Source organism: Geospiza fortis, unplaced genomic scaffold (assembly GCF_000277835.1).
Source record: "Geospiza fortis unplaced genomic scaffold, GeoFor_1.0 scaffold78, whole genome shotgun sequence".
In the NCBI taxonomy this organism is placed as follows: domain Eukaryota; kingdom Metazoa; phylum Chordata; class Aves; order Passeriformes; family Thraupidae; genus Geospiza; species Geospiza fortis.
This window is the reverse complement of record NW_005054339.1, coordinates 5,320,614-5,335,034: the sequence shown is the minus strand read 5'-3', so window position 1 is coordinate 5,335,034 and position 14,421 is coordinate 5,320,614. Positions and strand designations below refer to the sequence as shown.

General features: G+C 53.4%; 1 protein-coding gene across 2 annotated transcripts; it reads right to left on the bottom strand.

Annotated features, from left to right (window-relative positions):
• Positions 1 to 2,556: 2,556 nt before the first annotated feature.
• ABHD6 (abhydrolase domain containing 6) lies at positions 2,557 to 14,411 on the bottom strand. 2 transcript variants are annotated; one of them, XM_005422465.3, is made up of 10 exons: positions 14,278 to 14,411; positions 14,081 to 14,149; positions 12,265 to 12,412; positions 8,819 to 8,975; positions 8,323 to 8,436; positions 7,929 to 8,061; positions 6,557 to 6,714; positions 5,724 to 5,778; positions 5,204 to 5,304; positions 2,557 to 4,380 (listed from the first exon to the last, which is right to left on the bottom strand). In XM_005422465.3, exons 3-10 carry the CDS (start codon positions 12,381 to 12,383, stop codon positions 4,204 to 4,206), a joined length of 1,014 nt encoding a protein of 337 aa, XP_005422522.1. In that variant the 5' UTR covers positions 12,384 to 12,412; positions 14,081 to 14,149; positions 14,278 to 14,411; the 3' UTR covers positions 2,557 to 4,203. The 2 variants fall into 2 exon arrangements, with proteins under 2 accessions (XP_005422522.1, XP_030914035.1); XM_031058175.1 differs by having other exon boundaries at positions 5,221 to 5,304.
• Between the last annotated feature and the right edge of the window lie 10 nt (positions 14,412 to 14,421).

Genomic DNA, 14,421 nt, shown 5'->3' with positions numbered 1-14,421 from the left:
AGAGGGTGAGATGGCTGTGGCTGCTGGGTGCCTGGCTCTGGAGTCACAGTGGGGCTCCCAGAGGGTGAGATGGCTCTGGCTGCTGGGTGTCTGGCTCTGGAGTCACAGTGGGGCTCCCAGAGGGTGAGATGGCTCTGGCTGCTGTGTGCCTGGCTCCTGGCTGTGTGCCTGACTCCGGAGCCCTTGTCACCCCGTCAGAGCACCCTGCTCACAGCTATTTGCTCCCACCACCTCTGTCCCTCCACACACCTGGATGCTCAGAAGCAGTATTCGATTTTTTTCAAGACAGCCCTGTTGTTTTTGGGAACCTCTTTCCAGGATATAGTGAAACAGCCTCAGGAAGTCTCATATCAACCTAGGAGCCTGTCTTTGTATGAAAGGAAGGTTTGCTCTCCGTGCCTGGAGGGGCAGAGGCAGCAGCCAGGCAGCGCTGTCGGGCAGGCAATGGCAGGGACAAGCCACCGACTGCCAGCGGCTCAGCGAGCGCTCAATGAACAATCCCAAACCGCCCCCAAGAGGCTCCCGCTCGGAAAACGGCCTCCCAGAAGGAAAAACAACCAAACCCGAACCCCCCGCCAGATCGTGTGTGTTTTTTCTTGTATTGACCGCAAGTCTCAGCTGGAGGGTCCTGGCAGGGGACCCTCGACATGTCCCCAGGGAGCACAGGGAACACGTCCCTCCTGCCACTACAGGGACAGGGGCTTGCAGTGCCCCCTCTATAGTGGGAGAGGGGAGCCGTGCTCCAGGGCACTCTCATCCAGGCTTCCATGGGGAAAATAATGTGTCTATGACTAATAATGTGTCTAGGACTATGACACACACTGGGTTAGAGAAAGGTTCAGCTGAGTGGGGGCCTGCCAGAGTGGGGAACACCCACCACAGCAGCCAAACCATAGTGCCAGACCCCCTGAGCATCACTCTGCCCTTCAGAGAGTGCTCTGTGCAGAATGTGCTGGTGAAACCCTCCCGCACGGCAGCAAATGTAAATTAATCTCCTTTACTGGGGCATAAAAGGGAAGAAAGACACTTTTCCACTGCAGACAAGTGTCTGTCTGCAACTGTGTGGAACAGGACCCAGCCCAGGGTTCCCTGAAGGTCCTTCTTTCAAGGCCATCACATTTTCCCTTTCAGCATCAACTGGGCACACACCAAGCACCCAGGTACTTGGCTGCCACCAGCTCTGTCCCTCCTGCTCCCAGTGACACTCCAAGAGCAGGTACCACCACAGACTTGGATGCTCAGCTTGCTCAGAGGGAGTATCAGATTTATTTCAAGCCAGCCCTGTTGTATTTTGGAATCTCTTTTCAGAATACAGTGCAACAGCCTTATCAAGACTCAAAACAACCAAGGCCCTACTCCTCAGTCAGCTTTTGTGTGAACCTCCATGAGCCTCATGACCCAGCCCAGCCCCAGGGCAGAAAGCAATCCTCATCCATGGGACAACACACCAAAAGGACACCTCCTCCCTCCTGCCATGCCAGGTTGCTCAGGCCATGTGTGGGTTCCAATACTTGGGCTTGCCACAACTGGGATCCAGTAGTTTCCTTATGGTTCCATGAATTCTGCCCTCAAGACACAAAAACCCACCAGGAGCAGCCCAAGCCTCTGCCCCTGCCCAGCCCCATCCCAGCCCAGAGCCACCCCTGTACCTGATGGTGACGAGGGCTCCCTGGGAGCTCAGTGCCAAGGGGACAGCAGCCAGACCCAGGGGAGTGAGCCCTGCTTGCTGTGGGCTTTCCTGGCTCCCAGCAGGAAGTGAGGGTTAATGGGAGCAGCAGCCAGCTGTGCTTGCAGGTGCAGGCAGTTTACATCCCTGCCTCTCCAGTGGGCTCAGCTGCTCTGGGGCCAGCCTGGGCCCCCTCCAATATAGACCTGAGGGGTTTTATTGCTGAACTACTGCAAAACATGATGCAGATGCCCTGAGCCACCCCAACCTCAGCTCCTACCTGTGGGGGAGAAGCCCCCTCCCACCTCTGTGCTGTGATCATTAATAGGGTCCCCTTGGTGCATGCATCACTGCAGCAGTGGAGCAGTGGCAGGACACAGCCAGGAAGATGCTCCTCAGCCCTCCCTGCAGCTCCTCTGGCAAACAATGCAGCTGCTGAGCCTCAAGAGCCTCCTGGGGAAAGGAGAAATGCAAATACTTTTGCCTGCAAATGGATGTAATGCTATTCCTAGCACAGTGTATGAGTTCAGTAAGACTTGCAATAATAGATGAAATTGGTATTTAACATGCTTGCAAGGGTTTTAAGAGGAATCTTGGTGCTTAAAACACAATTCCCTTGTCCCTTAAGGTTTTATTTTCTTCTTAAGTGTTTGATGCCACCTTCTCCTAATAATATGAAAAAAAGGAAAGTGTGTTGTCATTGAAGAAATGAGACTTGAGCCTTCTGGGTCCTCAACTTTTCTCTTTCCATTACAAAATATTCCTTGAGCCAAAACCTGCACCTCCCAGAAATGTGGGGAGGAAAGAAGCAGCAGAGCAAGATCCCTGTGTCATCTCACACCACAGACACCTTCTTCTTCAAAGAAAAAAACAGTCATTGCACCAAGGACTCCTTAAATCACTAGATTTTAATAGCCATATAAATCCTTTGCATACAGCAATCTGTGGCATGAGAAACCATATAGATACTGAACAAGTTTTTCTGGCTTTTACCACATAAAACTACCAGCAATTTTGTTCTTTAAATCAACTCCTGTAGTAGAAACAATACCAAGCAGTTAACAGCAAATTTCTATTTTTTTCTAAAAGAACAATGTTTCTTCTCTTAAAAAGAGCCAAGAAGCTGACAGGGAGTTTCAGATGTATGTACAGATCCGGGTACCTCAGGAAGCTGTCAGTGGGGGGGACACTAACAGCACCCACTGCCACCCCCTGAGGAGGGCTGGGGTGACTGAGGGGTGACAGCCACCTGCTGCTCTGCCTTTGAGGGCACCACACACTGCCTTGCCCTCCAGCACCCCCTGGTCCTGCCTGAGACCTGGACCAGAGCTCTGTCCCTGGGACAGGCAGTGAGGGACCACGCCTGGAGAGGTGCAGGATCCATCCCTGAACATCACCTTGCAGCCTGTAAAGTGCAGCTTGCCTGTATTGCCTGTTCCTACCCATAGCTTGCCTTGGTCAGGAGTTGTGCTCATGGAGAGGGTGCAGAAGTACATTGTACCTTTCCCCACCACGGCCCAGCACCTCGTGGGCAAGCTGACCCCTCCTCACCATTCCCTGTGCTGGGCACACACAGCCCCCTCCCACCCCTCAGCCTGTTCCAGTGGCATTGGCTTTTGCAGAATTCACAGAATTCATTAAGAAAATCGTTATTTACATCCAGGTGTTCAGCAGCAAGATGTGATAGAGGAGCTGAGACGAGAGTTCACCCTGGGTGGCTGAATCCCACCCTGGCCATGGGTTTATTGCTGACTCGGGCTCAGGGCTGCTCACCCCGGGCAGCTCCCACTGCCCCAGCCCCACAGCAGTGCCAAAGCTGCTGCCTGCACCCCGTGGTCACTGGCTGTGTTCACCCTCAGGTAGAACCAGCCCTGGGCAAGGTGGGCTGTGCACAGACACCACGCCCTGGGCAACGTTAAGGCATTACAAATACACAGGAGCTATTCAGAGATTTAGAAAAACCCACTCAGAGTGTAAACATTTTTGCACATACAGTCATTGGACTTCCACACATGAAGTTTTCTGTTGTTTTCTGGATAAATCATGAGATCAGGAGCTACACAAAGAGCACTCAAGCAGACGCCTGGAGCACTTGGGGGTTCTCTTACAGCACAGCAGCATGCAACACGATGGACTCTAAGTAGTAAAAATATTGTTAAGTCTCAGTCTCAGTCCAGGATTCCAGATATCTTCCTACATTTCATATATAGCTTAGGTAAATGCCATGAACAACTACGTGCTGGTAACCCAGGTAAGATGGGTGGCTGTGTGATGAGCACTGGGTGATTTCAGCTCGTTTCTACCTTACCTCTAAGTAGAAAAGGGAGATACTCTGCTTCTGTTCCTGCATCTATGGAGGTTGCTCAATGAGCCCAGGTTGCTGTGCCAGTGGTGCTATAGGTTTGGGTATCAGTGATTCTGCCTTCCTCAGGGACTTTGGCACATGGACCCCAAATCGTACAAGATCCCTGAGAACGTATCAAAGCTGCAGTACTTTACAAGTTAACCTGGCATGGGCACGTGGCTCCCTGCCACGCTCAGGCCTGCTTCTTGTTGTTGTCTATGCTGTGCAGCAGTGCCAGGAACTCCAGGATGAGGTTGGCTGTCTTGCGGGGCCGCTCCACCACCACCGAGTGGCCGCAGTTCTCCAGGATGTACACGTGGCAGTCTGGGATGGCGCCTGCCAAAACACTGGCCCCAGAAACATCCAGGACCTGCAGGGCAGGGAAAAAGAGAGGGGCTTTGCTGCATGCTGCAGAAACCCTGCTGGGGTCCAGCCGAGATCACAGAATCACAGAATAATGAGGTTGGAAGAGACCTTTAAGATCATCGAGTCCAAACTATGCCCTAACACCTCAACTAGACTATAGCACCAAGTGCCATATCCAGTCTTTTTTTAAACACATCCAGAGATGGTGATTCTGCCTGCTCCAGGTGTGGAGTAGAGTTGCACACAGTCCGTGTGATGCCTGGGGACAGGGCAGGGAAGCTGCAAGGTGCCAGTCTCAGCATGCAGCAGGCAACTCCAGTATGCTTTTCAGCTGCTGTCTCAGTGCAAAGGTATCACTGCAAGCAAACACTTGCATCTCTGCATTTATAGAGCCCTCTGCGTGCCTGCAGCCTGCTTCCTCCCACATCTTCCCTCCCACTCCTGCCTCTGAAACAAACTCTAAGATTTTGCCTCAAAGCCTGCCCACAAACAGCACATCTCTTCCCAGTTGCCAGGACAACTCTCTTCACTGACACTTTATTCTTCTTCCCAGCCCTTGCCTGCTTCAGTGCTGGCACCTACCCCCCACCTGCCCCTAGCACTCCCCAGCCCTGGCACTGCCCTCTCCTCCCTCTGGAAAGCTGGCTGTCAGCTTTCTGCCCATCACCCTGCTGAGCCCCTGTGTCTAAACCCACTGGGCACTGACACAAGTGCCAGCTCCCTGCAGAGCAGTGCACAGCTCGGCAGCACAGCCCCCACCGTGCCCCATGGGTGGGCACAGGCAGAGATGGAGACAGGTCTGGGGGGGATGTGCAGGTGCTGCCTACCTGGTCCTGCTTTCCCCAGATGACCTGTGTCGGTGCTTTGATCTTGCTCATGTTCTCATGAAGAGAGTGCCTGGACTTTTCATCCACGATTTCTAGAAACACTAGTGGGGCAAGAGGAGAGTCAGTCCTACAGGGACATGTTTGGCCTTCCTGTCTCAAAGGGGGCCAAGTGGTCCTGCTAGTATCCCCTCACTGGGAAACCCATGGAGAGAAGACGGGCTGTCCTTGCCCTGCCACCAAGCCCAGCTGCAGAGGGGCCCTGAGCCAATCTCCTCACAGGTACTTGTTAGCCAGGATGGAAGGGCGAGGGTGAAGCAACAGCCCTGTCACCAGTGGGGGTGGCAGTGCATTGCTACCAGTGACCGAGGTGTGTCCCCAAATCTGTTAATGGCATTGCCTCTCCCACCCTCAGCAAGACAGCCCAGGATGCTGGGGCCCACCCATGTGCTGGGGACCTGGGGGCTGGGAGCAGCTGGTCCTGCTGGAAAGCCTGGTGACGAGGCTGCCACCGTGCACTTACGTTTTCGGTAAAATTCATTGTGTGGGATGCGAACGTCGACCAGGCCCTGGAGGATCTGCAGGGAGACAGAGGGGGAGATCTGCTGGAGGGGAGCAGCCCTGTACAGGGCTGAGCATGCCCAAGGGCGCTCAGGAGCAGCCCTTGTCTCCCCAGCAACTCTGGCCCCAGCATGAGCTTCTTTCTAAGAAGCGGGGCTGTTGAAACCACGCTTAAGCAACATATATTTCAGCAACAAGCAATATTGTCTTTTATGATGCAGACCCTGGCCAGCAGCCACCTCAGCCATGACTGCACTTTTCTTCCTTCTTGTACTCTTTTGGCAAAAACACAAAAGGTCTTGGCACTACCTCACATTTTTTTCTTACTCTCCAATCTACTCACTCCAGACTTCCTAAGGAAAACTAGTTTAATAGCCAGCCCCTCACAAGTTCCTCTCTCTTGACAATGACGCAATTAACATTTCCATTACTTTTACTTAAAAAGCAGAGAACAATCTCCCTCCACATCAGACAACAGCTGCATTAGTTATTTAATGCTTCCCGCCAGCCATACTTACTAAAAAACCCTTCTACATCCCAGCCTGCTGCCAAAAACTTCGCAGGAGGAGGAATTCCAGCAGGGACTGCCAGAGGGAGCTTGGAAAAGAGGGTTTGAAAGGAAAGTGCTGGAAAAATGCAGGGAGTGGGGCTGGGTGTGTCTCACCTGGGTGATGGCAGGGTTGGCAGCTCTAGCTCTACTCCCAGCACTGCCTCAGTTGCCATGTAGGCTCAGGGAGAAGAAAACCTTCTCACCACCTCCAGGCCCCCCTTCCCCAGCCTCCACAAGCTCCTCACCTGCTGTGGCACCTTGAAGCGAACATAGGAGCAAAGCTTCAGCATGTCTGCCATCTCCTCAGGGGTGGAGGGGATTAAAGGGATCCTGTCAATGCGCTTCGACTCCTGCAGCTCCCGCAGCTGCTTAATGAACTTGCTGTCAGTGGTACTTGGCAGCCCTGGGGAAAATGAGAAGGGGTGAAATCCAGATGAGATCCCCCTCAAACAGCCCAAACAAAAAAACCATCCTTGTGCTGACCTCCCTCATCCCTGCCTCTGGCTTCCTGCCTGCTCACTATTAAAAAAAAATTATAAAAAGAGGGGAAGAAAACATCTGTACATGCAGCCACTTCAGTATGCACCCAGAGGTACCCAGCCTCCCTCCTGCTCCAAGGCTTGGCACCCCCACAGGCTGGCACAGCACGAGGTGCAGACATGCATGACTATTTCAGCAAAGCCATAGTGCTTATTTTTACGTGCTCATCACATGCAAACACTAGTGCCCAGGCTGCCACTGCACAGGGCTGGACAGACAATTTTAGCAGCCCCATCTGCATGCACCACTGAAGAAAATTTCCCCAGCAATTTAAATCCTAAACCTTTGTGCAGCCCCCACACAGAGGTTTCACATCCAGAAACAGCCAGGGAGGCAGTCAACACTTCTCCCAGAGGGGAGTGGGAACCCAACGCCCCCAGAGCCTGGTAGCTAGGTAACATTTGCTTTGTTTCACTCCTTAGTGCTTATTTGGAAGCTGTTTCCTTGTGTGGGAGGGGAAAGGAGCTGCTATGACAACTGGGATGCAGCAAAGCCTGGCAGAGAAGCTCTCTGCCTGCTATGCCTCCTGCAGCATATCATGCCCAGGCTTCCCTGAGCCCCCTGTCCAGGATGGAGGGGATAGAGGGGACACTCTGCTGACCTGTGCCCAGCCCTCAAGTGCTCTTCCCACAGCAGGCACCCAAAGGTGGGAGGTCAGAGCTCTCCAGCTCCCAAAGCCCCAGGCCTTCAGCATTCTAGGGCTTCCAGCAGGCCAGAATGGGGAGGCCATTTCTGCTGCAGTCTTGAATCCTGCTCCTGAAGGCTGCAGACATGCCATGTAAAATTCCTGCCATCCCAAGGGAAAGGGCATTTTTCTGCAGAGCAGAACTTGTCCTATTTGCCCTAGTCCTGACTCTAACCAAAGCACAGTGGGGCAAACACCAAACCCCTGGAGAAGAGTAATCAGCACAAAGCTGTGATTTTGTCTTGTGCTTTGCCAGAGATTTCCAGAGTGTATACACAAATTATTTCTAAATGCTTTGCACTACACATCTCCACTGCATCCAGCACTGCCCTGGGCTTTTGCACTGGCTTCTGCTTGCCCTCTCTCTGTCTCCCCTCCCCTGCCTTGCCCACCTGCAGGACAGATGAGGGTTAGGCTGCAAATATCTTCTGGGTACTGAGCAGCATAGACACCAGCAACATTTCCCCCCATGGAAGTGCCAACCAGATGAAAGGGCTTTCTGTTCAGCTTGATGCACTCCACAAACTGGCAGGAGCAGAAGGAGCATTGTTAGGAGAGAGGAAACAACAGCATGGGGTCAGGTCATTAGAGAAATTCTACTCAAAAGCTTGAGGCTGGTGGCTCTGGATGCATGGGAAGGGAGAGAGTGAGGCCACACGAGGCAGACTCAGGGGGCTTAGCATCCCTCACGGCCCCACATCCCTCACATCCCCACATCCCTCATGTCCCCATGTCCCTCACGTCCCCACGTCCCTCTGCAGAAGTGATGTGATGCTGGAGCTTTACCTGGTGTATTCTCTTAGCTTGCCCACTAATGGAGTAATCATCCAAGTCCGAGCGGGTTGTGCCCTCGTGCCCAGGCATGTCCACACATACCAAGTGCAGGTTCTTTGGCAGGAACTGAAGAAACAAACCAGGGGTGGTGACAGTGCAGGGAAACTGCTGCAAAGCCCAGGGATGGCAAGTGGGGAGCCCAGGTGGGGGCAGGGTGGGGTCACTCTGCTCCTGGCAGCCCTGGTTGCTCGTGCACCAGGATAAGTCAGCTCGTGTAAGGATAACATGATGAGAGAGCACGGCCAAGACTTGCTTCCCATGGAGGCAGCAGGTGTGTACTGCTCTTCTCCTGCAGCCCTGCACATTATAAGGTGAAGGGAGGCAGCAAGAAATGGGCATGGAGCTAAGCAGTGTGTTCCTGGCATGTTACAGCAGTCACCCCATCCCATGCATGCAATCACAGGAGCCCCCCACACTGCCCCCAAGCCCAGGACCATCAGAATCCCACCTTGACTATGGAGAGCCACATGTCTTTGTGGGCAGAGAAGCCATGTAGCATCAGGATGGATGGTCGGTACCCAGGCCTTCCTCTATAGGAATAACAGAACTGATAATCATCGTAGGTTGCATATCTGACCTGCATGCCCAGGGCTCGGCGCCAGTACCTGCAAACAAGGAGAAAACACCACTGAGGAAGACAAGACCAGGGCCCAGCCATGACAGAAGGCAGCTGACGAGTCTGAAGGCAGCCACAGATTTTTTGGCTTATTAAGGCCAGTTAGGTTGGGCTCTCACTGGTACCATAATGGGACTACTGGGATTAACCCTGTGCATCTGGTCCCTGGACAGGCATAGTGCTGGCTGCTGGCTGCACTGCAGATGGTGTATAGAGACACTCTGTCTGTTAAGAACTTTAAAAAAATACCTTAAATAACTCATTTAGCAATGGAAATAGGCAAAACCAACAATGGTAAAAGAGCAAATGCCCAAAGGCTGGTATGAGGACAGAGGCTCCAGAGAGGGGGGCAGCACACATGGCAAGGCAGTGTACAGGATGGGCAGGCCAAGGGAGACAGTTCTCCCAGGTGGATAAGGTGGATCTGTCACAGAGTTATTTGGACACAGTCCTGCATCAATGGGAGTACATCACCCCACAGACAAGCACATCAGTTCCCAGCCAAAACAACCATGTCACCCTGGAGCACCACAAAAACCCAATTCCCATGGACCAGCTAGACAGCCTTTGAAAATGTATTTATACACACACAAAGGACTGGAGTGGACCATCCTTACACTGGGTTTAGCACCCCAGAAGATAGCAGGTTAACACCAAGGCTGTTCCTCTAAAAGCAGAGGCAGACAGTCCTGCCAGCACATGCTTGCAGCCTGCTCAGAGGATGCGGCAGAACTGCTGGCCAAAGGACCTGGGCAGAGATTATCGGTGACACTTGGGGCACATGATGTGTACGTGCAGCCCACGGCAGGGAATGGGGCCCCTTGGTCTGCATTTCCCCTGTGCTCAGGTACAACCCTTGCCAGGACAACTGCTGGGCCACTCCTGGTGGCCAAGACACTGGCAAGTACTTTTATGTGCCGTATCAGAGTTTATTTAAGGCACAAGAGCAAGGTCACCAACGCTTCTGGACTGTCCTACCTCTCTGCCCACTCAAAGCTTATGCATAGTGAAATCCTCTTTTAGCATAATCCCTTTTTCGAGGGAGTTAGTGGGACTTAAGCAGCATCTCAGCTCTGTGCTGGTCCTACAAGGAGAGGTGAATTTCTCCCTAATAAGTGTCTTAAGAGTCCTTGCCTCAAAGGCACTGGTGTGAACTACCAGTGGGCAAGATGATAACATTTTTAGCAACTGATCCTAATGGATCAATTCAGCAGAAGGCAAAATAATCTGTGCAAAGCTGAACTGATCCCTCACAAGGTGTTAACTCACTTAGTGGCAGCAGCTAAACTGATTAACCCCTGTGGCAGCAGAGGCAGAGCAGTTCCAGGGCCGGGGTCAGCGGGGCAGCCCTGGATATCCTGCCAGGCAGGAAGGCTCATTAGCAGCAGGGAAAGCAGAGAGGCTGTGGATGAGGGGGGCCCGGAGTGACCCCTGACTGTGCCAGCTGAGGACACAGACTGGCACTGAGGAGAAGGAGGGGGCAGGGAATTAGGGAAGAAGGGAGAAGCTTCCCCCGGGACCTCCCAGGAACAGCGCTGCAAAGCTGGAGCTGCATGGGGCTGGAAGAGGAGGGCAGCATGGCGTGCTTCCTGCACCTCTCCTGCCTCTGCTGATGGGGAAACACAGTCATTGCACCCTCCAAAAAACTCCAACTTGGAAAGAAGCCAATAGAAAAGAAAGAGTAAGGGCAAACCCATGCTTCTCACCCACTGTCCCTAACAAAAGAGGTGCCCATGACACACAGTGCATTGCAATTACTCCTGCAAGGATTCCATACTGCCAGAAATGCTGGAAGAGAGAGATGGGGACACCACACCTTCAAAAGAAGACAGTCCTCTGACCCCTGCTCACATGCTCTCTCCCTCACCCAAACACAGACCAACCTGCCCACAGTGCATTTTCACTCAGCTCCTTATCTGCAGCCCCAACAGAACAAAGGCAGCAGGGCATTCTCTACCTTCCACTCAGCCTGGCTCCTCCAAGATCCTGGCATAGACCTTGCACCTCCTTTGCCCTGTCCTGCCGCCCTTGCCTGTGGCTGCTGAAGGTTTCACCCTGACCACACTCACCCTGCAGTGCTTTGCAGGGATCCTCCTCAGAACCTCAGCCCATCTGGATCCTCCCTGGCTTCCACCAGCTGCTCACATATCCAAAGGAATAAACCACGTTGCCTGCCAAAGCCAGCACCACCCAGACACCCACGGGGCAGCAGAAGGCTGTGACACTGCCTGCTCTCCTTTGCAGGGTGATGATCCCATCACTGGGGCTTTCATCCCATGCTCCCTCCTCTCTCAGATGCTGTAATAAAAGGCTGCTAATTAAAGTGCCTTTAGAAACAGGCTTCATCCCATTGCTGCACCCGAGTGCTGTGATGGACAAACAGCTTCCTCTCACAGGAGGTCACTTGGATCTGGAAACACCCCTGAGCTGCACTGTAGGAGCCACCATCTACCAGCAGCACGTGAGGGCAGCCTGACACCCTGCCTGCTCTGCCTGTGCTGTCTGCTGCTGCTGCCTGCTCCATGCTGGGGGATGAGACTCTGCCCTGACTTTTGAAGGGGGTTACTCCAGCTTTTCCTTGCAACAAACCCAGAGAGGAAAGCTGCCAGTGGGCTTATCTCTGATTTCCAGGGACAAAGGAAGACTGAAGGATTTAGTGCTTGCCTCCTGGTATCAGAAAGGACAAGATTCAAGGGGATAAGGAAAAGCATCCCTCCATCTTCTCTGACGCTCCATTCCAGAAGAGAAAGAGAGGATGAGAAAAGCCTCATCCATAGCTACTAATGAGGGACAAGTCCCTGCCTCTGAGCAGGCTGTCAGCTGGGATGGAGCATGTGAGCCCAGGGACAGCCACAGCACAGCCACGTTGATGGGGTGGGAGGGAGGTCACCACACTGCCACAGCTGCCAGGCTGGTGGAGATGCTGCAATGGCAGTGCTCTTCCCAGTCTCCCTCCTGGCCTTGGGGAAAGCAACCCAGAGAGGCTTGGAGAGATCTTGCAAGCTGGCACTGCAGTGCCAGCCTGGCCAGCTGCCCCTCGGCACAGCCAAACCCCTGGGACAGCAAGAGGCCTGACAGACCCTGGCCTCCAAAGCAAAACGCAATAGGAAAATGCCATTTTCTTCTTCCAGACTTGTTTAAAGCTGCACACAGCTGGCATGGCCCTGGAGGAGCTCAGGAACACCCAGCCCTGCCCACACCACCCTGACCCATGTGTGGGGGCCCTGCTGGGTCCAGGTTCCCCCCCAGCACACCGAGAGAGGGGCTCACACACTCACCAGTAGTAGATGCGGATCAGCGCCGAGGGCCAGAGGAGGAATGAGGCCACAAAGGCCAGGATGGGGATAGCCAGGGTGCCACCAGCGATGACAAACATGTTCAGCATATCCAGGTCCATGCTGCTCTTCACTACTCAGCCTCACCTGCCTGCATTCAGGGAAAGTTCTGAGGTTAACCATCAGAAATTATGACAAATCATTGCCAAATGAGAACTCTGCTGCCAGATGAGGAGGAAAGCAGCTCTGCAAGTGGCAGACATCCTTCAGGAGCACAGCAGCGTCTCCTTCAGTTTTAAAACCCACCTATTTCTTCTGGCTCCTTAATGGATCTAATCACTGCAATGTTATCCTCTCAGGAGAGCACATCTCAAACGGGCAATGAGCCTCCTACCAGGCATGGAACATGTCCGGGGTGACAGGGCACAGCATGGCCCTTGGGACACTTTGCAGACACAGCAAGCACAGCCCCCGAGGGGTGCAGGCAGCCTTTCCCCCCACCATGAGTGCAGGCAGGGCCAGCTTCAGGCAGGCTCCACGCTTCTTTTTTGCTTCTTTTTGGAGGCAGGCACCCAGCTCTGTCTCCCCTCTCTCCCCCTGGCTGATCCCAAATCCCCAGCACACAACCACTGACCTAGAACTGACGGGTTGAGCCCAGCTCTCATTACAGCTCTGCACAGGCACCACCTAATCAAGGCAGCAGAGCCTATTAATGGGCTCGGGAACAGAAGGAAACAACTTGGCAGGGCACTCTTTAGTGTCCAGCCCTTATCAGAAACAAATTTATCCCCACCCCCACATCCTCACCTCTGCCCCACATTTTGCACTTCCTGTGCATAACAGGTCCCCATCCCTGCTCCCCAGCATCCTCCAGACAAGTGTCAGGGACAGCAGGTGGAGGACACTCGGAGCAAGGGCAAGCTCATGCACAATGTCATGTTTGTCCCTGAACTCTCCCTACCACAGGCAGCTGGGATATATTTTTCTCCTTAAGAGATTAAACGCTGCCACACACACATCTCCTCTAATTCCCCCTGCTAACCAACTCACGGCTCCCCCTTTCCCCGGCACTTCGCTTTTGTCCCACATTTGTAAAACGAAACATCCTCCATGCCTGCTCTCCCCCCATCACCACCCCCACACCTCTCCGTGTCAGCACAGGCACATTTTTTCCAGCTTCCTGCAAGACTCCCGGTGGCGTGTGCGGTATGTGATGCCATGAAACAGAAACACAATCACCACAGTCACAGCGTCCCGCCCCCAGACACCGTCACACGAGATCACATTGGACCCCACGGAACACAAAACCCAGAGAAACGGTGTCCAGAACCTCTGAAACATCAGCCCGATTTGCCCTCTTCCCCCAGGGAAAATAGAAAAATAACTGAAGATCGAGGAATACTGTAAATATTTCCACCAGGCACCTCCTTAACAAAGCTAAACCTCATTTCCGTCTTCAAGCCGCAACAACACGTCGTTATTCGTTTAATTAACACTTTGTAGAATGATCCTTGCTCTCAGCATGGCTTGTTCATAGATAAACATTTTATTATGCAACCGATAAAACTTATCCATGCGAGCAGGGCTGCGAGGGAGCCACCCCAGAGCACTCGCTGCCTTTTGCTATGTCACGAAAACAGGGCAGAAATTCAGCACGGAAATCGCCATTGTTGCCCTTGGTGACCCGTAACGAGAGCAGGCTGCAGGAAGCAGAAAGCGCGGGATGGTGGAAGCCCCTGTGATCGCCACCTCCGCCTCCATCTCCACACCGCTTTTAGAAAGCCAGACGAGGAGAAAGCCTTTAAAAAGCCCGGCTTACCTTGCAGAGATCCCCTCCTCCTCTCGGCACAAGCCCGGCTCGCTGTGGGCAGCGGCACTGTCGGAAAAGCTGTCAGAAGAGGAAAAGAACAAGGTCAAAATCGCAGCTCGGCTTTCACTCCTCCCTGCAGGCTCGGCGGCCCGGTGAGTTTGGAGTATTTAAGCCGCCAGCTTCCCTTCAAGACGTCTCATATTCACCTTCTGACCAAGCTCTCCCCTGTTTATGTAAATACGGACTTTTGTACAATACAGCCCGCTGGGTGCACTTGTTCCAGGCAGGAGCAAAGGAGCTGCCATCGGGAGGGCGCGGGAGCGCGGCGGGGACAGCCGGGCCCAGCGCCG

What these genes read in the sequence shown, in the direction of transcription:
- ABHD6 (XM_031058175.1), bottom strand. Translation starts at nt 12,383, where the DNA reads ATGGACCTGGATATGCTGAACATGTTTGTCATCGCTGGTGGCACCCTG. An exon ending in CTGATCCGCATCTACTACTG is followed by an intron (nt 8,976 to 12,264) that starts GTGAGTGTGTGA and finishes CCTTGTTTGCAG; the next exon opens with GTACTGGCGCCGAGCCCTGG. An exon ending in AACCCTCATCTGTCCTGCAG is followed by an intron (nt 6,715 to 7,928) that starts GTGGGCAAGGCA and finishes CATTTTCCCCAG; the next exon opens with GGCTGCCAAGTACCACTGAC.